This window comes from Stomoxys calcitrans, chromosome 4, assembly GCF_963082655.1.
Source record: "Stomoxys calcitrans chromosome 4, idStoCalc2.1, whole genome shotgun sequence".
NCBI lineage: Eukaryota > Metazoa > Arthropoda > Insecta > Diptera > Muscidae > Stomoxys > Stomoxys calcitrans.
In genome coordinates this window covers 116,129,186-116,154,269 of record NC_081555.1, presented here as the reverse complement: position 1 = coordinate 116,154,269, position 25,084 = coordinate 116,129,186, and the positions used below count along the sequence as shown (strand labels likewise).

Sequence of the window (25,084 nt, the reverse complement as noted above, 5' to 3'; positions counted from 1 at the left end):
GAGTTATTTGCGCCTTTAAATAACCAATGACCAGAATGTTCCCGCGGCCCGGCACGGCTTAGACGTGAGCATCACACAGGCTGGAACATTGAGGTCTGATCGTGTGGGGTTCATTGCTGTCACGAGAAGCTTAGGATGCGGATAGTGGAATGCTCCATACGGAGTAGCTACAGTGACAGTCGCGGGCAATCACCGGTATCGAGCGGAGAGTCACAGTGAGAGGCCTGGCGGCACCGGCTCTTGCACAAATACTGAGTGTCTATGATGATCGATATGGCAAGGCGTGTTCTTGGTGCCTTAAAATAACCAATGGCCACCTAGTTCCCGCGGCGATCGGTCCTTTGGACCGGAATAAGCTTGGTCACATACAGGAGCTTGAAGAGGATCCCCATCTCCACATGAAAATGTGGCTACAACAACATCAACGGTGTCGAGCGGAGTCTCAGTGAGAGGCCGGGTGGCACCGGCTCTTGCACAAATACTGAGTGCCTATAATGCTCGATAGCGCAAGGCGTGTCTTTAAAAAACCAATGACCACGCTGTTCCCGCTATTGCTCATCTACAGGAGCTTGACGAGGATCGCCACCTCCACATGAAAATGTGGCTACAACAAAGTCATTGGTCCTTTAGACCGGGACAAGTTTGCTCACCTCTAAGAGCTTGACGAGGATCGCAACCTCCACATGAAAATATGGCTACAACAACAACAACTGAGCCCATCTTAAATACAATCTTGACTTTACCCCAACAATCATTACTATGCATCATAAAGACGCAGCTCACACAAAGAAGCTAGCCAATCATTCTTCCATTTCATACGAAGAAAATTTTCCACGAAAAAACCAGTGTACTTTGGACACATATCGTAGTTTATGACAGCTGCACCTTTCTCAATTTAGCGTTTTGTCGGATTGACAAAATGTTGCCAATGTTAGTGAGAGAATAGCCCTAAAATTGTATTCTGATGTTCTTGCTGGGTTTCGAATCCTGAAAGTTTTCCTCTAGGCGAAAAACTATGCGCCACGTTCCCCTTGTTGTTGCTATTTTGTTTGAATTCGTAAATTTATTGGTTCGAATCACGGACAACGAAAACACAAAATATTGCCTCTATGTGCTGTTTGCTGAGTAAATATATAACCAATTCGGGAAATGAAAAGCATCTTTTATTCCAATAGCAGTTGAGTAAAGCTATATCTTGCTTATATTGTTTTTAGACAGAAATTCAAACACTATTATCTGAGCGTTTACATACGATGGCTGCTACAGAAGTTTCAAAACCACACGAAACACGTCACCTGTTTAACTGCCCAGCCAGACTCAATCAACTCAGACCCAAATCCCTCTGGACACACCCCATCTTAGTCGCAGAGTTCCTGGATCTGGACACTCAACAGAATCAAGTGCTGGGTCATAATGGAGTAAGGGGGAATGAAAGGGCAGACGATTTGGCGGTGAAGGCCAGAGGACTGCCGTCAATAAACTTTGTTAACCCGAAGCCTTTTGGGTCGACGCAGTCAGTGTTAAGGTCGTGGACGATGAATGCGCATGCAACCCTGTGGAACAGCGAAACGTTAGGTAGGAGGGCGAAAATCCTGATCGAGGGAAGATGAGGCTTTTACTGAAAGTACCATAACGCAACACATAGGACTACGAGCTCACTTATGTAAAATCGGTGCGGCTAGTGATAGCATGTTTAGGGCGACGCGTATAACAGATACCAGCACTTAGGTGGGGACACAATACCAGACAAGAACCATCTTAGGACCGTGGCATGGAAAACAATTAAGGATTTTGTAAGTAGCACGGAATTTCTAACTTAGAATTTCTTTTTTGACTTTGCTTTTTAGTTTTTTTTTCTTTTTTTCTTTTTAGTTTTTAGAGCGCACAACAAGCCGATTACTGGCTTAGGTGTATGTCTTTAGTGGCATGGGGCAGATTGCCCCTCGCCTTGTCATATGGAGCATCATAGGCACTCAGTATTTGTGCAAGAGTCGGTGCCCCCCGACGATACCCATAGCAGGGGGAGGTCGATTTCTTCAGGTGCAATGGGAGGCGGTCGTTTTCCAAGGACTACATTAACTCGGTAGCCATTTACCGCATCTGCTACCGTGTCTGCACGAATGTTGTCTAGACCTGCTTGATATGCCGCTTGATTTAGAGGTTCTCTCTTGTAGCGCTGAACCTCACGCTCTAGATCATGTAGATCTGCCTTACGGCTTCTGGGCGGTGGATATCTATCCACAAGATGATGTTTTGGATGGTCTCTGCGATAACAGTGCAAAAGGTATTGTTTAGACAGCATGTAGTTATGTCTTCACACTGGTAGGATCTTTGTCTCCGACATAAGATCTGAATATTGTTCCACTGCGTGTCACAAATTTGACGAGACCACACTGGCGCTGCATAACTTACCACAGACCGGCCAATTGTTTTGTACATGGTCAACAAGGTTTCTTTCTCTACACGCCAAAACAATTAAGGATTTTTTAAGTAGCACGAAATTTCTAACTTAGAATTTCTTTTTTGACTTTACTTTTTAGTTTTTAGAGCGCACAACTAGCCGATTACTGGCTTAGGTGTATGTCTATAGTGGCATGGGGCAAATTGCCCCTCGCCTTATCACATCGAGCATCATAGGCACTCAGTATTTGTACAAGAGTCGGTGCCCTCCGATGATACCCATATTGCCTAGGTTGGACTCCTTCCCCCTAAGGGCGGTTTTTGGCCGCTAGGGGGGTCCACGGGCCCCAGCCCCCAAAAACGGACTTCATATTCAGGTTCCTGGGGTCAAAATTAGGCGGTATGCCAAAAATTAGATTTTTTTGCGAACTACCCCGTTAGTTAAATACAGTTGAGCCCTTCCAGTAACAATTTGTGCATATTTGGACATTTAATTCTTTATCCATTACATGTTTGTCTGCTACATATGTATGTTAGTTTTGCTTTGACTTCGTAAGCAGTCAATTGGAAAATCATGTAAACTAAGCCTTTATTACACATTTGACGCCTCTTTATAGAATGTGATTCTGCGATGAACTTGCTGGATGCGACCAATGGTGGTGGGCATATAAAATGCAACCAATCAACGCATTTCTTCTTTTTATATACACGCCAGGATTCGAGCCCAAACTCTAAGCATGTTAACCTCTGCCAAAGGGTAGCCTCCTTACAAATGTTGTATTTAAATTGCACTTTAACACTTAAATTACCCTCGATTTAAGGGGAACAATCCAATCAAAAATTTCTTTAAGAATCCACTTCGTAGGACTCAATGAAATAAGGCTCACGGGTTAACTCAAATTTGTTCCTTAATCAAATGTCTCTACCTTGCAGAAAAAGCTGCCACGTAAACGAAATAATAAGCCAACATGAAATTGACTACTTTTCACAAATAAATCATCAAATATTAAAATGATGTGAACAAAAGTATACACGTGTTACGTAGCTCATAAACGTTCAACGTTTTGTATATTTTAATAAATACTCTAAATAAAACGCGCTTAAAATTATAGCCAAAAAATACCGAATCCATTTCTCAAAACCAAAACACGCTCAACCAGCAACAAGGGAAACTGAACACTGAAAACTAAAAACAGACAACTGTTTCAATAATGAATGATAGCCAAATTATATTCAGACACACACACATACACAAACACACACATCATCATCAATATAAAAGTGATATTAACTAACATTGGAGTTATCTAAGAGCGAAGCAAAAATGTTCGGGTTTTTTTTGTTAACAATTGAATGGAGTTGAAAACTGATGATATTGGTTGGTGTACCTGGTGCGCGTCTAGAAAGGGTCAATAACATTTCGTTTCAACGAAATCTGTTGAGTTTGAACAAGAAAGAGACAATATCTGGTATTTGACCTTTAAATTGAGTTACATGGTAACTTTGGAACACAATGTCTGTAAAATAAGTCAAATAATGTTCAAGGTCAATTATCACCAATGTATGTAAGATATGTATGTATGTAAGCACTACAAGAAATGTTAGCATGTTATGGCTTGTCTATATTGTGGCTACTCATGATAAGATAACTTTGAGGGGGCGTTGGAAATCGGTCATATCAATAAAAATTTAAGGTGAGTATGAGAAAGGATTTACCTCATTGAATGTGATCGATATGTTGGAATATTTTTTATTGTTTTTGAAGACAAATAATAACGGTATTTATTGGACAATTTTCTAAGACTTGGGTAAATGCCAACAACTTTGCTATGGAATAAAATACGTTTTTTATTTAGGTAGCTAGCGAATTCGCTTATTGTTATTGCGAATTATCCATTCAATTGCAAAATAAATAGACTATTATAAAAACGGTATGAAAAGTATGGTAACATTCAGTTGATTGCCAATTGTTGTTGTTTGTCGTAGCCACATTTTCATGTGGAGGTGGCGATCCTCGTCAAGGTCCCGTAGGTGATCGAGCTTGTTCCGGTCCAAAGCACCGATCGCCGCGGAAACATAGTGGCCACTGGTTATTTAAAGGCCCCAATAACCCGCCTTGGCATATCAAGCATCAGGCATTCCGTATTTGTGCAAGAGTCGGTGCCGCCCAGCCTCTCACTGATACCGCTGATTGTTTTTGTTGTTGTTGTTGTTGTAGCAGTTTATTGTGTACTATCTTTCGTCTGCTTGATTCTGTTGAGTGTCAAGACCCAGGAACTCCGCGACTAAGATGGGGTGCGTCCACAGGGATCTGGGTCTGAGTCGAGTGGGTCTGGCCGGGCAGTTAAACAGGTGACGTGTATCGTGCGGTCCCTGGTTACAGTCGGGACATACATCTTGCACGTCGGCATCAATCCTAGCTCTGTGGGAATTGAGGCGGCTGCATCTGCCGGAACGTAATTGAGCCAGAATCACTCTGGTTTGCCGGGGGAGGTCGATTTCTTCGGGTGCAATGGGTGGCGGTCGTACTCCAAGGACTACATTCACCCGGTAGCCAGTTAACGCGTCTGCTACCGTGTCTGCATGAATGTTGTTCAGACCCGCTTGATATGCCGCTTGATCTAGAGGTTCTCTCTTGTAGCGCTGGACCTCACGCTCTAGATCATGTAGATCTACCTTAAGGCTTCTGGGCGGTGGGTATCTATCCACAAGATGATGATTTGGATGATTTCTGCGATAACAGCCCAAAAGGTATTGCTTAGACAGCATGTAGTTATGTCTTCGCACTGGTAGGATCTTTGTCTCCTGGTGGAGGTGGTCCACATGAGAACTAAGGAGGCAGCCCGTCGCAGTTCGGAGGGCGGCATTCTGACAGATCTGAATATTATTCCACTGCGTGTCACAAAGCTGACGTGACCACACTGGCGCTGCATAACTTACCACAGACCGGCCAATTGCTTTGTACGTGGTCAACAAGGTTTCTTTGTCTGCACCCCAAGTGCTGCCGGCGAGTGACTTGAGGACCTTGTTTCTACTTTTGACTTTATTGCAGATTGCTGTGGCATGTGGGGAGAAGGTGTAGGAGCTGTCAAATGTGACGCCAAGTATTTTGGGACACTTGATGGTCGGAATCAATTCTCCATCGACCATCACAGTCAGCTCAGAATTCACCTCACGCGTATTTGTAGTGAACAGTGTGGCTGAAGATTTGGTGGCGGATATCTTCAGATTTCTTGCAGCGAAATATGAGGCAAGTTCGTTGAGGTAGACGTTCAACCTATCGCAGATGTCAACAATGAGTGGGGGGCCTGATGCCATAATCGTACAATCGTCCGCATATGATACGATCTCTATGCCGTCTGGAGGGAGTGGAATGAAGGATAGGTATTGGTTAAACAGTGCCGGATAATCACCCCACCTTGGGGAACTTCCTGTTTCACTCTACTCGGTAGATTCGACTTTTTATCCCTTAATTCCACAAATGACTGGCGACCACACAGATAATTCGCGACCCAACGTTTCAGGCCTGGCTGGAGGGACATGTTGGCGATGTCCTCAAATAATTCCACATGGCTGACCGTGTCGAATGCCTTCGATAGGTCCAGTGCCACGAGGACCGTCCTATCACATGGCCTGGGCTGATTGAAGCCACGGCAAATGTGTGCGGTGATGGCATGCAAAGCTGTTGTTGTGCTATGCAGTCTTCGAAATCCATGTTGATGCTCGGAGAACGGAAATTCTCCTACGAGACTCGAGAGAAGTAATGCCTCAAGCGTCTTTGCTACTGGTGAGAGAAGGGAGAACGGTCTGTACGACACCCCCCAACTCGGGTCCTTTACAGGCTTCAGTAGCGGGATCACTCTGCCCATTTTCCAGACCTCGGGAACTATACAAGTGTTCAAAGACAGGTTGAGGACAGTAGTAAGGTACTCAACTCCAGGTGAATCCAGATTCTTCAATATCAATGTAGAAATTCCGTCGGTGTCCAACGCTTTAGATGGACACCGACCACGGATGACATACCTAACTTCGCCCGCGGTAAATTGTGTTGGCTGTTCATCGGCTCGGAGACCACGAATACGGCGAATGGCACTCCTCTTTGCCCTGTCACTCTCAGGATGGACAATAAATTGACGGTTGAACAACGTGGCGTATCTCTTCGGATCAGTCACGGTTATTTGGCCAAAAGTGACAGAGGTCCTGTCATCCCGTCTACCGGGGTTCGAGAGTGACTTAACAGTAGACCACAGCTTGCCTACTCCGGTGCCTAAGTTACATTGCTCCAAGTGTTCCAGCCACAAGTTCCGCTTATGTTCATTGACAACCCTGTTTATTTTCAGATTCAGCTCGCTGATTCTGTGGTTAATGGGGTCCATACCACGAATCCCATCACGCTCGTCTGCGAGTACCACTGCCTGCGCCGAGAAGTTGGGCCGCACTTGGGGTATTCGACCGGCTGGTATAAAGCGAGCGGCTGCTGCATTTATGATGTCTCGGAATTTCCTCTCGGCCACTAGCACATCCGAGGGGGGTGGCAGTTCACTGAAGCGGCGATTGGTATACTCTCTGAAGCCAGCCCAATCGGCCTTCTTCTGATTGGTAAACGTCCGGTTGTGAAATCGGGTGGTCGGTCGATGGTGAAAATTATGAGGAGGTGGTCTGACCCCAAAGAGATGATGGCTTGCCAGGATACGTCACTCAGGAGATCAGGGTATGCAATGGAAATGTCTGGCGAGCTGCTGCACCTCCTCGTAATCCTAGTGGGGGCTTCCTCATTTACCGTGCAAAACGTGGAGCTTTCAATCTATGCCACGCTGGTCGTTACCTAGGGGAGAATGCCATGAAGTGTGATGCGCATTAAATCTCCTAGAACCAGACGATTATGGCCAGATAGTAACGCTTGGTCATTAATCGGGGTTGTAAGCTTGGTCATTAATCGGGACACAGCCACTAACCGGCGGTATTTACACTTTGTATAGCTCTATCTCGACAGTACCGGACCTGGCTGCTATCCCCATGCACTCCATGTAGGGATCACTAGCGACAGGCGTACGCGAGATGGGTCTATATTGCACGGATTGATGTATCACAAAGGCCAATCCCCCACCTCCATTCCTTGAGCAATCCTTACGTAGCACATTGTATCCGTGACAACTGTGCAAGCTGCAGGTGTTGGTCAGCTTTGTCTCCTGGATTGCTGCGACCAATATATATCAGTGTACGTGTTCGTCTTTTTTCGTCGTATTGCTAACTGTAGTAAATAATGGTGGCATAGTAGCGACAGATCGTAGCTTATGGACTAATTCACGCACCCCGAACTGTTAAACTGAGCTTGCTAACAGCTCAGACATCGGGGCGCTTGATATTTATAACTATTTAGGCTTTGTTGCCCACTGAAAGTAGAGTCCGGCTTTTTATGCAAATTCGAAATTTTCATATCAAATACGGTGGTATTTTCCATTTTTTTTTAAACTTATATTGGCTTGACCGCTAGCAAATATCCAATATACAAACGCATTTGTAAATAATAAAGGGCAATTTTTTAAGAGCTATAGGAAAGTTTTTCCAAAAAAAGCACATAAAATTCAGAAAAATTCATGAAATATTTCTTTGAATCGATAGTAGTGTTGCCACTCAAGAAAATTTTTTTCTATCAAAATCCTACCAAACTCGTCCAATACCTACCAAATGTACTGCAAGCCAAAAATGTGGTTTATACCCGCTAGGGGATTTGCCATTTTGTCACTCCTCTAGGCCACTTTGCTTCTACAAACGATCTTGTACCGTCGTTATTCATAAAGGATCTAGCCATGTCCGTCCGTCTGTTTGTTGGAATCACAATATAGCTCTATGTTGATATCGCACCCTTTATACCCATATTTTTGCCCCAATTGCAAAACCTTGCCGGGTTTGGATGAAGCTAAATCTCATGACTTAAATGTTTGTGCCCAGAAATGTGCTTTTACTACCAATTTGCGTCGTTACAGTTAACCCCTCAACATCTTTGTATGAGGCTGCCACATAGTCCTATTTTCAGATTGAACGTTCAAGAACGCATTTCCTATCCAGAATTTACCAAATTTGAAAGAGATCCCTCAACACTCGTATTTAGTCCCTCAACTTAGTATTTGGTCTCTCTTATTATGGTTTTGTTCTGCACTCTTAACGAATACGCAGAAACGACAAGACGTGAATTGAGTTATCCCCTGCAATTTTTTCCGTAACTGAGTATTTATATGTTGGAAAAACCTACCAAAAACCTCAGCATGCCAACCTACCAAGGGAAAAAAACCTACCAATTTTGGTAGGAACCTACCAGAAACGGCAGCACTGATCTATAGTACGTCCATAAAATGTAATGTTTGAAGATTATTTCATGCAAATGTTGACCGTGACTGCGCCTCAAATGGTCCAACCGCTTAATCCAATTTTGGCATACTCATTCCCACATTTCGGTCGGTATGTCACGAATAAATGTTTCAATGATGTCTTCCGATGCGTCATTTAAAGCTGGCTTGTCTCTATACATGACATGAGCTTTAACATAGCCACACAAAAAATAGTCTAAAGGCGTTAAATCTCACGATCTAGGCGGCCAATTGACCGGTCCCGAACATGAAACAAAATGTTCACCGAACTCGCCTCTCAATAAGTCCATTGTTACGCGTGTTGTGTGGTATGTGGCGCACCGTCTTGTTGAAACCACATGTCATGCAAGAGAAGCTCTTGCATTTTAGGCAAAAAAAAGTTGGATATCATCGCTAGCGCTCACTATTCGCTCAGTTACGATTCGCATCGTCTTTGAAGAAGTACGGTCCAATGATGTGACTGTGACTTTTTCTGGATGCATTGGTAGCTCCTCTTGCAAAGCTTCTGGCTGGTCTTTACTCCAAAATCGACAATTCTGCTTATTTAATTACCCAATGAGCCACAAATGAGCTTTGTCCATAAAATGGAAGAAGCGCGCGTTGAACTTTCTTTACAGAGCACGCATTTTGATAATAAAATTCAATAATTTGCAAGCGTTGTTCGATTGTAAGTCGATTAATGGCTAAATTATAGCCGAGTCCGAACGGCGTGCCGCAGTGCGACATTTCTTTTGGCGAGAAGTTTCTACACGGCTGTCATACCATTTTTTCAAATGGCATAGTACATCACAAATGTCACCAGCATTAGGCCGGGATAACCACCGGTGTTAAATTTGTATGATGCTTCGCCAGGATTCGAACCCAGGCGTATAGCGTCATAGACATGCTTACATATTAACCTCTGCGCTACGGTGGCCTCCACCTATAAATTTTATGCAATTCATGCATTAATATATTCACTTGGTTTTTGTTATGGAAATAAAACTAACAAAACCAAAAAAGCTTTCTTCACGTATTGAAATCTTATCATTTTGAAAATAGCACTTATTTATATTGATAATGTGAACGTCTATTACAATTTCATTTTACTGAATAGCACGTTTTCAATATTCTGCTAATAAAATTCATCATCTAAAGCTGATAAGGAAAAAAAACCAAAAGAGTATACCAATGGCACGAAATTTCAATTCAGGAATTAAGAGAAACGACAAGAGCTACCTAAAAGGCTTGAGCGAGGCTCAAAAATTGTAAAATTTAAACGTTTTAAATCCAATTTGCGGAAAACAACACCCATTGGATGTTTAACCATCGAGTATATTTTCCCTCCATAATTAACAGCGTAATATAAAAATGCCGGTTTTAAGCCAAATCCCACCATAACAAGATTGTTTACTTTGCTGTTCTACTCTCGTCTTAATTGATAAATAAAGACAACGTGGTCAATAGTAATGACGTGTCTCATTCTCTTCATTTTGCTTAAAGTTTGAAAGTGAAACTTAACAGAAAAAAAAGTTATTATTAGGTTTTTCAACACAGCTGAATTTGGTGTTGTTTTGTGGTATGGATTGAGGAGAGATTTCACATTGCCTAAGTATGTATGTATATACGTACATACATACATGGGCACATTTGTTCAAAAAGAGAGCTGATATATATGTACACTGTCGGACGAAATAAAGTGCGGTTTTAAATATTTTTCATTTTTTGATTAAAACACATATTTGTTGTTTTCATTTGAGTCCCATATTGTCGTGATTGGTCTATATATATATATATATATATATATTTGGTAGGTTTTGGGGGTGGGGCGGACCCTCCCCCTTACTCTAATTTTCAAAAACGCCAGATATCGGAGATGAGTGGTGCGATTTAAGCGAACTTTTGTGTGCCCTCTTATAGTAACCTAAAAACAAATATTTGCCATCTAAATTTCGGATGGGGTACCTAGGGGGGCCGCCTCACCCCCAAAACCTACCAAATATACATAAAAACCAATCACGATAATATGAGATTCAAATGAAAGGTATTTAAGATTAGAAAACTTATATGATATCCAATTCTCGGATCAAGTGTTTGGGGGACCACCCCACAACCTCCAATACACCCCTAAATCAGACGTATTTACCGACCATGGAAATATGGGACTCAAATGAAAAGTATTTGCGAGTATAATACGAATATGATATCAAAATGTGGGACAAAGTTTCTGGGGGTCCATCTCTTCCCCAAAACACCCCCAAATAGGACTAATTTACTGACCATGGCAATATGGGTCTCAAATAAAGATATTTGAGTGAAGAATACGAATATGATATCCAAATGTGCTACCAAGTCTTTGGGAGCCGCCACACCCCAAAATCACCCCCAATAAACAGGTCAAATTTACGACCATAGCAATATAGAAGGTCTTTGGGAATAAACACGAATCTGATATCAATGATCGGGAAAAGGAGTCCATGGGGCCACCTCACCCCCATAACACGTATATAGGACGTATTTGCTGACAATTGCAATATGGGGCTCAATTAAGAGGTATTTTAGAGTAGAACATCCCCCAAAACACCCCCCAAACCGAACATGTTTGCCGTCTATGGAAATATGGCGCTCAAATTCGGCACCAACTGTCTAGGGGACTCACCCCCATAGCAACCCCCAAATAGGACGTATTTGCTCGCCACGTCATTTTGGATCTTAAAGAGAGTAGAGCTCGATATTGATAGTTTTTAGGACCCATACCCCAAACCGGTCATTATGCGATGACTTTTGCAATAAGAAGTTCAAATAAAATGTGTTTTAGATTAGAGAACGAATTTGATGTCCCATTTTGGGGCCATTGGCAATATGGGGATGAAATAAAAAATGATATTTGAGAGTAGAGCACGATGCTGATATATTTTCAGGGCTAAGTGTTTGAGGGACAACCCCACTCCCCAAAACACACCTAAATCGGGCATATTTACCGACCAGGTCAGTATGGAGCTCTTCCACGACCAGTTTTCTTGGGGTCTATCACTTCCCCAAAAAAACATCAATTATTTACCGACCATCACAATATGGGGCTTAAATAAAGGTATTTAGGAGTAGAAGACGAATCTGATATCCTAATATCGGGCCATGTATTTGGGGCACCGCCTCTTCCCCTAAACACCCCACAAAGAGTACAAATTTACCAACCATGGCAATATGTGGCTCAAATAAAAGGTATTAGGGATTATAAAATGAATTTGATAATTAGTTTTGTGGCCACGTGTTGGGGTGACTTCTCATACCATAAACTCCCCTTAAACTAATGACAATATGGGGTTTAAATAAATGGTATATTAGAGTAGAGCACGATACTGATATTTTTTCAGGCTAAGTGTCTGGGGGACAACCTCAACTCCCAAAAAAACCGCTAAATCGGACATACGTATACAATCATAGCAATATGGGGTTCAAATGAAATGTATTTGGGAGTAGAGCACGAAATTCATACCTACATTCAGGACCAAGTTTCTGGGTGTCCACACCACCCCCTAAACCATACAACCACCAGCTTGGGGGCCTTCCCACTCCCAAAATCCCCATGAGAATATCAGGTTCCCATAAAGTCTTTTACGAATGGAGTACATCTAACGTCCAAACTTAGATGACCCTAAAATCGCCGAGTGAATTCATAGACCAATAAAGATCATATGGGATTCAGATAGAGGCATATATATTGTTATAGTGTTAGTAAAGCGGCATACATATAACAATTTCGCAGAATGGTATATCACTATAAGTTCTTTGATTGTCGAAAATAAATATTCAAAGGATAATTTTATTTTATAAAAAAGTAAAAGAAGGCGCAGCGGAGAGGGCCCTGTCCAGCTAGTAAATATTATAAAAAAAATTAAATAACTTTAAAATTTAGTACGAAGTTGCGCCTCCTTTGTTAATTATGACTTCTCTCAATCTTTTCGGCATACTAAAAGCAAGGTTCTTGAAAGTATTTGTTGGAATTGCCCTCCATTCACATTTATTCCCAAAATGTTTGAAGATTTGATCTAGGATAGCCCAAAGATGCTCTATGGGGTTTGGATCAAGGTTTGTGCAGGCCATTCTGATTTTTCGACGTTATTTTCATTAAAATATTGTTTAGCGACCTTAGTCGTGTGGAGGCCACCGTAGCGCAGCGGGCAGAGGTTAGCATGTGCGCCTATGACGCTGAACGCCTGCGTTCGAATCCTGGCGAGACCATAAGAAAAATTTTCAACGTTGGTTTTCCCCTCCTAATGCTGGCAACATTTATGAGGTACAATGCCATGTAAAAACTTCTACCCAAAAAGGTATCGCACTGCGGCACGCCGTTCGGACTCGGCTATAAAAAGGAGCTCAAGCTATTGGGTTGCCCAAAACGTAATTGCGGATTTTTTAAAAGAAAATAAATGCATTTTTAATAAAACTTAGAATGAACTTTAATCAAATATACTTTTTTTACACCTTTTTTCTAAAGCAAGCTAAAAGTAACAGCTGATAACTGACAGAAGAAAGAATGCAATTACAGAGTCATAAGCTGTAAAAAAATTTGTCAACGCCGACTATATGAAAAATCAGCAATTGCTTTTTGGGCAACCCAATATATACAAATCTGGACCGTTTTGGTCCAAGTTGCAGAAAAATGTCGAAGAGCCTTACACAACTCACTGTCCCGAATGTTGGCGACTCGGACAATGGATGCGCCTTTTATTGGCCCAAAACCTTAAATCTAGAGATCGGTCTATATGGGAGCTATATTCAAATTTGGACCGTTCTGAGCCATATTGAAGAAGGATGTCGAGGGGCTTAACTTAACTCACTGTCCCAAATTTCGAAGACATCGAACAATAAATACGCTTTTTATTGGCCCAAAACCTTAAATATAGGGATCGGTCTATATGACAGCTATATTAAAATCTGGACCGATCTGAGCCATATTGAAGAAGGATGTCGAGTGGCCTAACACAACTCACTGTCCCAAATTTCAGCAAAATCGGATAATAAATGTGGCTTTTATGGGCCCAAGACCATAAATCTGGACTCATCTGAGCCAAATTAAAGAAGGATGTCGAGTGGCATAACACAACACACTGTCCCAAATTTCAGCAAAATCGGAAAATAAGTGTGGTTTTTATGGGCCAAAGACCGTAAATCGGCGGATCGGTCTATATGGCAGCTATATGCAGATCTGGGCCAAATTGAGGAAGGATCACAACTCACTGTCCCAAATTTCAGCAAAATCGGATAATAAATGTGGCTTTTATGGGCCTAAAATCCTAAATCGTCGGATCGTTCTATATGGGGGCTATATGAAGATATAGTCCAATATAGCCCATCTTCTTAACTTAACCTGCTTCAGCTCAATATCTCTATTTTTAAAGACTGTAGTGTGATTTCAACAGAGAGACGGACGGGCATGGCTAGATCGTCTTAGATTTTTATGCTGATCAAGAATATATATCCCTTTAGGGTCAGAAATGGATATTTCGATGTGTAGCGAACGGAATGACAAAATGAATATACCCACATCCTTCGATGGTGGGTATAAAAATATTGAGGATTAATGAAGAAAGGTACACAACCGCACTTTATTTTGTCCGACAGTGTATGTACAAAGTACATTGTACATATCGATGGCTTAATATAAAAAGGCCTAACTCGATTTTTTGTTACTTTCGGGAGAAGGAAAGAACTCTATAACACTTGTTTTTCAAATCGATATGCCTAAATCTGTTAATTGCCATTATGTATATCCACCTAAAATTTTGAGGCAAACTGCACCTGACATAGTCTTCCCAAAAAACGTTAAAGACACCTACATATTTTTTGTAACTTAACAGGAAAAGAAAAAAATTGTTTTTTTTAATCGTTATTTTCTGTTATTTTCAATTGTATTCACCTGAAATTTGGAGGCAAAGTACATCTGATAATTGTCTTCCAAAATGAACAAAAAATGCCATTTTGAAAAAAAAAAAGAGTTAGGGCATTTTTATGTTAAGACATTGATATGTATTTATATGTATTATTCCTATCTCATCCATGGCCGTACAGACCTCTACGGTAGAGTTGCTTTTATAAATATTTTTTTTATTGAGCCTACATGTATGTACAATGAGCGTCAAAAGTGGCCAACTACCGTGAATTTTTTTCTCTTTTTAAAATTATTTTAAGAATGTACTACATAGCAATTTTTAAAATATTTTGGGATTGCATGAATATTAAAAACACAGATTTTCATAAGTAAAAACCTTAAATGTATATATATATATATATATATATATATATATATATATATATATATATATATATATATATATATATATATATATATATATGTATCTTCAACATTCTTACCGCTTTCTTACAATAAACTAAATTGCAATGGGTGTTGACACACTTTTGATGCTCACAGTATGTAACTGGCTGTTGAGCTTTGTACAAAACGGGTTTCTCAAAATGTAATTATGCATCAATTTGGTTTTTCTGCATTTTATTTGTGTATAATCCAAATTTTATTAAACATTATTGTCATGCAAAACAGCTTGAACAGGCAGCTTTTTTATGTAAGTGTTCTCTATTGTGTTATGTAGGTATGCCTATGGGTATATAGTTTTTAGACTACGCGAAAAGTGAAGGGTACTCCCAAAGATTTAAATAAGCATATATCTTTTTATAAGAAATTTTTTTTCTAAAAGACCTCTTCTATCAATGATCAAACCAAGTTTCTGGAACCCAGTTATGTGGGAAAAGTGCTAGCCGAAACTTAAATAAACATTTATACGAAATTTTACACTTTCGCATGATTTTTAATAATATATATATATTTTTTTTTAATTTTTAACATTCAGTAAATTTACTATTTGCCATCAGGCTCTACATTCCATTTTCAGGCAATTGATGAATCACATTTCAAAAAAAAATCAACTTCTTCGTAAGAGTACATTAGAGTATCCCAAAAAAAAAACAAGTAAAAAATGTGCTAAATCGGCAGAGACGAATCTTGAATCCATGGAAATTTGGAGATAGCTTTACATGCGGCCTACATCCAAATCTGTACCGATATGGGCCATTTCCTCCAACGACCTATATCAATAAGAAGTATCTGTGTAAAATTTCAAGCGGCTAGCTCTACGCATTCAACCGCTATCGTGATTTCGACAGACGGACGGAAGGACTCAAAATGCCGTGACGATCGTATATCAATATTTCAAGGCGTTACAAAGGTTAGTATACCCCATCCTTTGGTGGTAGGTATAAAAAGTATTTTTTTGAAGCGCATGCCCCCCATTACCTTTTTTTATCCCTATAAGCGAAATATTATGGTGATCGGTGAAGAATAACCAGTGCCACCACGGCATCCAAATGTAGTGTTTTTAAGGAGTCCAGTTGAGTATGAGCAAGCTTGTTCCGGTCCAAAACACCGATCACCGTGGTAACACGGTGGCCATTGGTTATTTAAAGACGCCAATACCTCGCCTTGTCATGTCGAGCATCATAGGCACTCAGTACTTGTGGAAGAGCCGGCGCCGTCCGGCCTCTCATTGAGACTCTCCGCTCGAAACCGCTGATTGTCCGTGACTGCCGTTGCAGCTACTCCGTATGGAGAAATTCATCATCCACAAACTGTGGACGCGCCCAATAACTCGCAGCTAGGCGTCCTGTGAAAGCATTAAACACCACACAGATCGGACCTCAATGTTACAGACTGTGTGGTGCTCACAGTTATACCGTGCCGGGGTCCCACATCAGTTGTTGTTGTTGTAGCAGTTTATTGTGTACTATCTTTCGTCTGCTTGATTCTGTTGAGTGTCAAGACCCAGGAACTCCGCGACTAAGATGGGGTGCGTCCACAGGGATCTGGGTCTGAGTCGAGTGGGTCTGGCCGGGCAGTTAAACAGGTGACGTGTATCGTGCGGTCCCTGGTTACAGTCGGGACATACATCTTGCACGTCGGCATCAATCCTAGCTCTGTGGGAATTGAGGCGGCTGCATCTGCCGGAACGTAATTGAGCCAGAATCACTCTGGTTTGCCGGGGGAGGTCGATTTCTTCGGGTGCAATGGGTGGCGGTCGTACTCCAAGGACTACATTCACCCGGTAGCCATTTAACGCGTCTGCTACCGTGTCTGCATGAATGTTGTTCAGACCCGCTTGATATGCCGCTTGATCTAGAGGTTCTCTCTTGTAGCGCTGGACCTCACGCTCTAGATCATGTAGATCTACCTTAAGGCTTCTGGGCGGTGGGTATCTATCCACAAGATGATGATTTGGATGATTTCTGCGATAACAGCCCAAAAGGTATTGCTTAGACAGCATGTAGTTATGTCTTCGCACTGGTAGGATCTTTGTCTCCTGGTGGAGGTGGTCCACATGAGAACTAAGGAGGCAGCCCGTCGCAGTTCGGAGGGCGGCATTCTGACAGATCTGAATATTATTCCACTGCGTGTCACAAAGCTGACGTGACCACACTGGCGCTGCATAACTTACCACAGACCGGCCAATTGCTTTGTACGTGGTCAACAAGGTTTCTTTGTCTGCACCCCAAGTGCTGCCAGCGAGTGACTTGAGGACCTTGTTTCTACTTTTGACTTTATTGCAGATTGCTGTGGCATGTGGGGAGAAAGTGTAGGAGCTGTCAAATGTGACGCCAAGTATTTTGGGACACTTGATGGTCGGAATCAATTCTCCATCGACCATCACAGTCAGCTCAGAATTCACCTCACGCGTATTTGTAGTGAACAGTGTGGCTGAAGATTTGGTGGCGGATATCTTCAGATTTCTTGCAGCGAAATATGAGGCAAGCTCGTTGAGGTAGACGTTCAACCTATCGCAGATGTCATCAATGGGTGGGGGGCCTGATGCCAAGATCGTACAGTCGTCCGCATATGATACGATCTCTATGCCGTCTGGAGGAGGTGGGATGGAGGAAAGGTAGAGGTTAAACAGAGCCGGAGATATCACCCCGCCTTGGGGAACTCCCTGTTTCACTCTACGGTGTTTTGACTTCTTATCCCAAATTCCACAAATGACTGGCGGCCACACAGATAATTCGCGACCCAACGTTTAAGGCCTGGCTGGAGGGACGTGTTGGCGATGTCCTCAAATAATTTGGCATGGCTGACCGTGTCGAATGCCTTCGATAGGTCCAATGCCACGAGGACCGTCCTATCACATGGCCTGGGTTGATTGAAGCCACGGCAAATGTGTGTGGTGATGGCATGCAAAGCTGTTGTTGTGCTGTGCAGTCTCCGAAATCCGTGTTGATGCTCGGCGAATGGAAATTCTCCTACGAGGCTCGGGAGGAGTAATGCCTCAAGCGTCTTAGCCACTGGTGAGAGAAGGGAGATCGGTCTGTACGACTCCCCCAAACTCGAGTCTTTACCAGGCTTCAGTAGCGGGATCACTCTGCCCATTTTCCAGACATCGGGAAGAGTGTTCAATGACAGGTTAAGGACAGTGGTAAGGTACTCAACTCCAGGTAAATCCAGATTCTTCAGCATCAATGTAGAGATTCCGTCGGGGCCCAACGCCTTGGAAGATTTGGCGCCACGGATGACATTCGTAACTTCGCCCACGGTAGACCCCAAAGAGATGACGGCTTGCCAGGATACGTCACTCAGGAGATCAGGGGATGCGATTGAGATGTCTGGCGAGCTGCTGCACCTCCTCGTAATCCTAGTGGGGGCATCCTCATTCACCGTGCAAAACGTGGAGCTATCTATCTGCTCTGCCAAAGCTATGCCACGCTGGTCGTTGCCTAGGGGAGAATGCCATGACGAGTGATGTGCATTGAAATCCCCCAGAACCAGACGACTATGGCCAGATAGCAACCCACTTATGTCGGGGCTGTAGGCCTGGCCATTAATCGGGACACAGCTGCCAACCGGCGGTATATACACGTTGTATATCTCTATCTCGGCAGTACCAGACTTGACTGCTACCCCCATACATTCCATGTATGGGTCACTAGCGTCAAGCGCAGGCGAGATAGGTCTATACTGCACGGAATGGTGTATAACGAAGGCCAATCCCCCACCTCCATTCCTTGAGCGATCCTTACGTAGCACATTGTAGCCGTGACAACTGTGCAAGCTGCAGGTGTTAGTCAGCTTTGTCTCCTGGATCGCTGCGACCGATATGCTCTTCCGACTCATAAAATCCACAATCTCATCAATCTTGCCTCGCAGTCCATTGCAGTTTAACTGCAGGAACGATACATTTCCCGACACTGGCCTGGCAATAGTAGGGCTAGGGTGCTGTCTTTGCATAAATTGCCGTACGGGAGAGGTCGGGGGGGTCACATAGTCCGACGACGAGGACGCCGAAGGCGACGACGGCGACGCTTGTGACCCACTGCTGGCTGTGTTCGCACAGCACCTAGCGACATAGCCAGTATGACTATACTCCCGTAGCGAAGTTAGGCCAGAGCAAGAACGGAAATGTACCCACTCCAAGCACCTGTTACACCTCACCGACACTGACCGATGATGAAGGCGGTTCTGGCAAACGGAACAGAACCAGGGTCCGGGGTTCTTTTCAATCCCGGCACGGACCAAAAGCATACGGAGAAGGCACTCCGGGATGTGCCTCTCCCATGACGAAAAAAGACGAACACGTACACTGAGGCGGCAGCCCTTGCCGATGAAGATTCCATCGGGTCAATCCGGTACGTACAACCGGCTGCCATGGGATTGTCCCACATCAGTAATAAGTATTGGCGTAGCTAGAATCTGAATTTTGTCTATAAAAATAAGTATTGGCGTAGCTAGAATCTGAATTTTGTCTATAAATCTACGACTGCCCTAAATACAATAAAACGGGACCAAAAAATAAAACTGTACCAAGTTTCAGTCCAATAGCAAAAATTGTAAAAGCAGTAGCGTCTTTATAGCAAACAGACCGACAGATTGCACGAAACAAAGTATCCGCATTTAAACTTCTGATTCGTTCAATATTTGTTTTGTCTCCTAAAGTCGGGAATTTCTCATATTATTTTTTGAACAGTCGGGAGTCAGGATAGCCACAAAATATCGGGATAATCCCGAACATCTGGCAATCCTAACTTCAGATGAGGTGGCTACGTCAACAAGCAAATTTGTCACATCTGGGTCTCGGGGAAAATGAACTTGTCATCATGCTCTTATACGCGAGCAAGCTCGTTCCGGTCTATACGACCAATCTCCGGGGGAACATGATGGTCATTGGTTATTTAAAGGCGCCAATAATTGCAATTGCAGCTACTCCGTATGGAGAATTCCACTTTCCGTTCCGGTATAAAAATATCGAGCATAGTTTTAATATTTCGACAGTTGAGAAGTTTCAAGGTTACAAAAACAAAAAGTTTCCCGGCCGTGGAAGAGGTGATCACAATTCCCCACCAAGATCTTGGGATTTAACACCCTGGGCCACGTGGAGGATAAGATATACCCCAACGGCCCAACGTCGATCCAGGACCTCAAAGATACAATAGAATTCGTGAGGCTATCGGGGACATACAAATTGGAGTTGTGATTCTTTCGTAAGTTTTTTCGTGCGTGGTGGGTTAATATCACGCGTTCGCACCCTGCTTACAATTACGTTATTAGACTGGGTCACGGAGCAGGATGTTGTAACACATTCGTGCTGAAAGTCCATGTAGCAAACTGAACTCGTATCGCTCATTAGACACCAACATCGACGACCCCCTCACAGAAAAAATCGGGTTCAATTAAGAAATTAATTGAACCAATTAATTTTTTAATTGAAACTTCTTCAAATGATAATATGAATCAGTTTTTGAATAAGGTGGTTAAAAATTTTTTCGATTAAAATATTATTTTTATTATTTCCAATTAATTTTTAATTGGATCAATTAAAAAAAAACATTGAAAACATGCAAAAGTTAAATTTAAATGTTTGCGAGAAGCGCTCTATTTAGGCCGCTTCAATGTGGTCTACGGTTCACATATGTTAAGCTTCTAGAACACAAATTTGAGGTTTATGGATGGATCCATTACTAAGGTTGTCCAGTGATATTTGACCCATTGTCATTGTTCAAATGCAAAAGGATAAAATGGTCAATAATATTTTACATTTAAAATTCTTTCAGATTCAATTAAAAAAATTATTCAATCAATTCATTTTTTTAAATTTAAAATGATAAAAATGTCAATGACGATAGTAGTTGAAGCAAGTAAGAGCGTGCTAAGTTCGGCAGTGCCGAACCTTATATACCCTTCAAAATGGATCGCATTTATCGAGTTCTATGCGCAGTATCTCTTTTTAGGCAAACAAAGAATATTAAATAAGAACCGATATGCTATTGGAGCTATATCAAGTTGTAGGCCGATTGGGACCATAAATAAAAGCTGAACATTGTAGAAGCCATTGTGTAAGGTCATTCGAATAATAATTGCGCCTTGTATCGGTTTATCGGTCGGTTTATATGGCAGCTATCAGGTTATGTACCGATTTGCGACATACTTAGCACAGTTATTGGAATTTAAACAAAACACCTCATGCAAAATTTCAGCTAAATCGGATGAGGATTGCGCGCTCTATTGGCTCAGGCTACAACAGCTATACCAGATTATGAAACGATTTTGATCATACTTAACACAGTTGTTGAAAGTGATACCAAAACACTACGTGCAAAATTTCAATCAAATCGGACGAGCATTGCGCCCTCTAGAGTCTCAAGAAGTCAAGAGCCAAGATCGGTTTATATGGCAGCTATATCAAAACATGGGCCGATTTGGCCCATTTATAATCCCAACCGAGCTACACTAATAAAAAGTATTTGTGCAAAATTTCACGCGGCTAGCGCTACTCCTTCGAAAGCTAGCGTGCTTTCAACAGACAGACGGACGGACATGGCCAGATCGACTTAGAATGTTATAACGATCTTATATGCATATTTCGAGGTGTTACAAACAGAATGACGAAATTAGTACACCCCCATCCTATGGTGGGGGGTTTAAAAACCTTTAGATTCAATTAAAAAATGATTGAAACAATTAAATTTTTAATTGAAAATAAATATTTCAATAGCGACGGTAATTGAAACCAATTTCAGATTCAATTAAAAAAAATATTGAATCAATTAATTTTTTTATGGAAAATTGGATAAAAATCCGTTAACTGTTGTTATTGAAAAAAAATTACAAAGATGATTGATTCAATTAAGTTTTTAAATAAAAACAATTTTATTTTCAACTAAGTTTTTAATTGGACAAAATGGACGATATATTTTTCTATGTACAGAATAAATATGACAGCTTTAACATAACTGGAGTAAGCGCTGGGGACATAAGTTCGACAGGTTGAAGATCATGGCAAGATCGACTTGAAATGTGGGGACAAATATCAGATACCCATTTTGTACTCAGGAATATAAGACGCAAACCGAGAGCTCAAATTAAATATCTTTTTGGCAAGATTTCAAGTGGAATAAAACCGAAATTCTTATTTTTACCAACGGATTTAGGTTAGACGGGCAGTTATTGCACCTTATACTTCAGTTTAGTGCCGTAAAAACATAAACAGTAAGTACCTATTTCAAAAGACAAGTATGGAATTCCGATCGGAATGTGCAATCAAACATCTACGTGAACAGACTAGCATGATATAAAATTAGGCAATACAAATTTGGGGATCTACAATAGCATAGGCCGAATCAATCTCTTATCAGACCTCATTTAAATACATATGCATGTATCTTTACCCGGAAGTGCAATATGTATAGCCTATCACTTGCTGAGAAAGACTATCAACGGTGACCTTGAAAAGAATTTCCTTATGCTTGCTTTCTTTCTTCCTGTGCATGACAATTCTAAGATGAAACAACAAACAATTAATAAATCAATCTAACATAAATCTACACGCGGCCAATAAAGAAAGAGCACGTAATAACAACATTGAGTGAAAAAAATTACACACTTAAACAGGTTTTTATTTAAAAACTGATCGGAAACGAATCGAGAAGTTATTCGTGGTTAACATTTTCAATTTCACTCGTATACAGTTAGATAACAGGGCAAAACACGGTGCCCATAAACCTTACAGCGTTTGAGTTAGGCTGAAGCAACAAATGGGCGCCGGATGGACGCAACAACACAAACTAAACAGCAACAACAACAATGCGTAAACTAGATATATTGCTACAGGCTTATTGTATGCACCCAACCGACAAACACATTTCATACAAAAAAAGATTTAAAACATTTAGTGGTGCAAGTAAAGAAAGGAAAAAATATGACAAAGTCAACGAAAATCTGAGAAAACTCTTGAATTTGATGTTATGTTTAACAATGTTATTGACTTGAGGACGGAAAAACGAGAGAAAGTATTATCTGTGCTGTTGCGAAATGTCAGTATTACAGGTATAATGTAGTCTCATACTATTGTACATTCCCAATAGTAGACCAAACTCTGTTTAATAATAATATTAAATCAATTCACCAGCTACCGACGATTCGTGTTCTGCTAGCCAGATGACGTTGACAGTTTTTTTTTCGTAGTCCAGACGACAACACTGCTCGCTCAGGGCTCGCCAATTCGACGAATATAAGTATCGACTCTCTATCAGAAAAACACTCTCTTACTTAGGTCCATAAGAGAGCAGAGTTTCACCAAATTTTAGCAATATTTTTAACGTATGTTATTCGCATTCCAAAACTAGCTGTTTCTTTAATATTAGTTAACTATTTTTTTTTCTGTAATTTCTTACCTGATCCGCAACATCTTCTGTTTTTGCAATATATTCATTTGGGATGTTCATTGTATTTTGTGTATTAAACTAAGTCGAATCTGCAACCTTTACGTTTTTTGACTGGGTCTGGTTTGTGGACTTTCGCTTGTATGCCAGTGTCCTGTTTGTGTGCGGTTTTTGTGTAGTTCCCTTTAATTTTCTTTTAACTTTTAGTTCTTTAACTTTGTCACTTTATTTATTTAAAAATTACTAAAAAAAGTCAAAACTATTACTTTTCTAATAAAACTTAAAAAGAAAACGACAGAAATTCCACGTAAAACACGGAACACGGAGAAGACAAGACAAAATAATGACGATTTAAAGAGTGTTGCCAGCCAAAAAAGTAATAAAGGCGAGTTGTCATGAATGCATACAACCCAATTAGTTAGCAAAGCATAAACGTAATACGATTACGTTGATCCGCGGGTTTTATTGTATTTTAATGGGTCGTTTACATAAAAAAAAAAACAAATAGAAATACCTCATATTTTTACAATTTAAGGGCCTGGATTCAATGAATAAGGTTGAAGCCCCTTTACACTGCTCATTAAATCCGGATTTAAGTCTCTCGTCAGCTGATTTGATAAAGAGAAAACAGATGATCGAGCCATTAAATTCGGATTTAAAGAGCAGTGTAAACGGGGGTTTAAAGTACGTTTACATTGACCATTAAATCCGGATTGTCCATTACATGCCACAAGATTTAATTTGAGCATAACCAGGCCTAGGATTCACTAATAGAAGGTTAGATCACTTGTGAAAACATAAAGTGGATAGGCCCCATGAACATTATTAAGGATGTCAAATCTGCCGCTTGGCTTTACCTTATTTAGTGAATCCTGACAGCCGACCAGGTTAGACGGTATGAAGGTGTCAGATTTATGTTTGCATTCTCTTTGTTGTTATCTTCTTTCTCGTATATTCTCTGCTTATGTACGCACACATATACCCACACACACACAAGTTTGATTGAGTGTGTTGGCAAAGCGCCGATCAGCTTGATGACAAGATGGCGGATGACACCATATAATTTGTGGTTGTTATACAAATGAGACCACCGTTAATTTTTCCGCAGTGAGCTAAACAGTAAAAGGTGGTACTGTATTCGCTTTTAGCGAAATTTTTTCATGATTATTTTTTTAAGTTAGATTGTTCATTGGGGAGAGTTTTCACAAAACTTTACCTACCTTATTGCTAGGTAGATTTAAGAACGTAAAGTCATAAGCCCAATAACAACGAAATCAACGATACAACCTTGTGGGAAGGCAGGTTGAAATTCCCACTCTTCTGTCAAACTTATGTACACTGTCAAATTGACTTTTTAGTTTTTATTTGCATTGTCATGTGCACCAGCCAAAAGATTAAGAGATTTGTGATTAAATTATAAATTAAAACAATAAAAATGTGAAAAAATAAGCAAGATGCTGAAAAAACTTTAAAATCTAAACAAACCATTTGACATAAGAATGTATTTGGATATAACTCTGAAATTTGAAAATTTTATCAGGTGCGCTTATGACGTTACCTTCTTAAATCTACCTAGTCTTAAACCCCGTTTACACAGCTCTTTAAATCGGTAATTAATGGCT

The 25,084-nt window shown here is 41.1% G+C and overlaps 1 protein-coding gene and 1 long non-coding RNA gene across 3 annotated transcripts in view; one reads left to right on the top strand and one right to left on the bottom strand.

Annotated features, from left to right (window-relative positions):
* Positions 1-23,796, bottom strand: part of LOC106089889 (surfeit locus protein 4 homolog) — a 32,804-nt gene extending 9,008 nt beyond the window's left edge. The window contains exon 1 of one of the 2 annotated variants that reach the window (XM_013255882.2): positions 23,475-23,796. In XM_013255882.2, coding sequence (XP_013111336.1) covers positions 23,475-23,525 — 51 coding nt within the window. In that variant the 5' untranslated portion in view covers positions 23,526-23,796. Of the gene's footprint in view, positions 1-3,523; positions 3,594-23,474 lie in introns of those variants that run through there. The other variant, XM_013255884.2, reaches the window with a different exon arrangement.
* Positions 22,563-23,754, top strand: LOC131996843 (uncharacterized). The gene is made up of 2 exons (XR_009398036.1): positions 22,563-23,127; positions 23,210-23,754. It is a non-coding gene; the product is annotated as an uncharacterized LOC131996843 (long non-coding RNA).
* Positions 23,797-25,084: the final 1,288 nt, after the last annotated feature.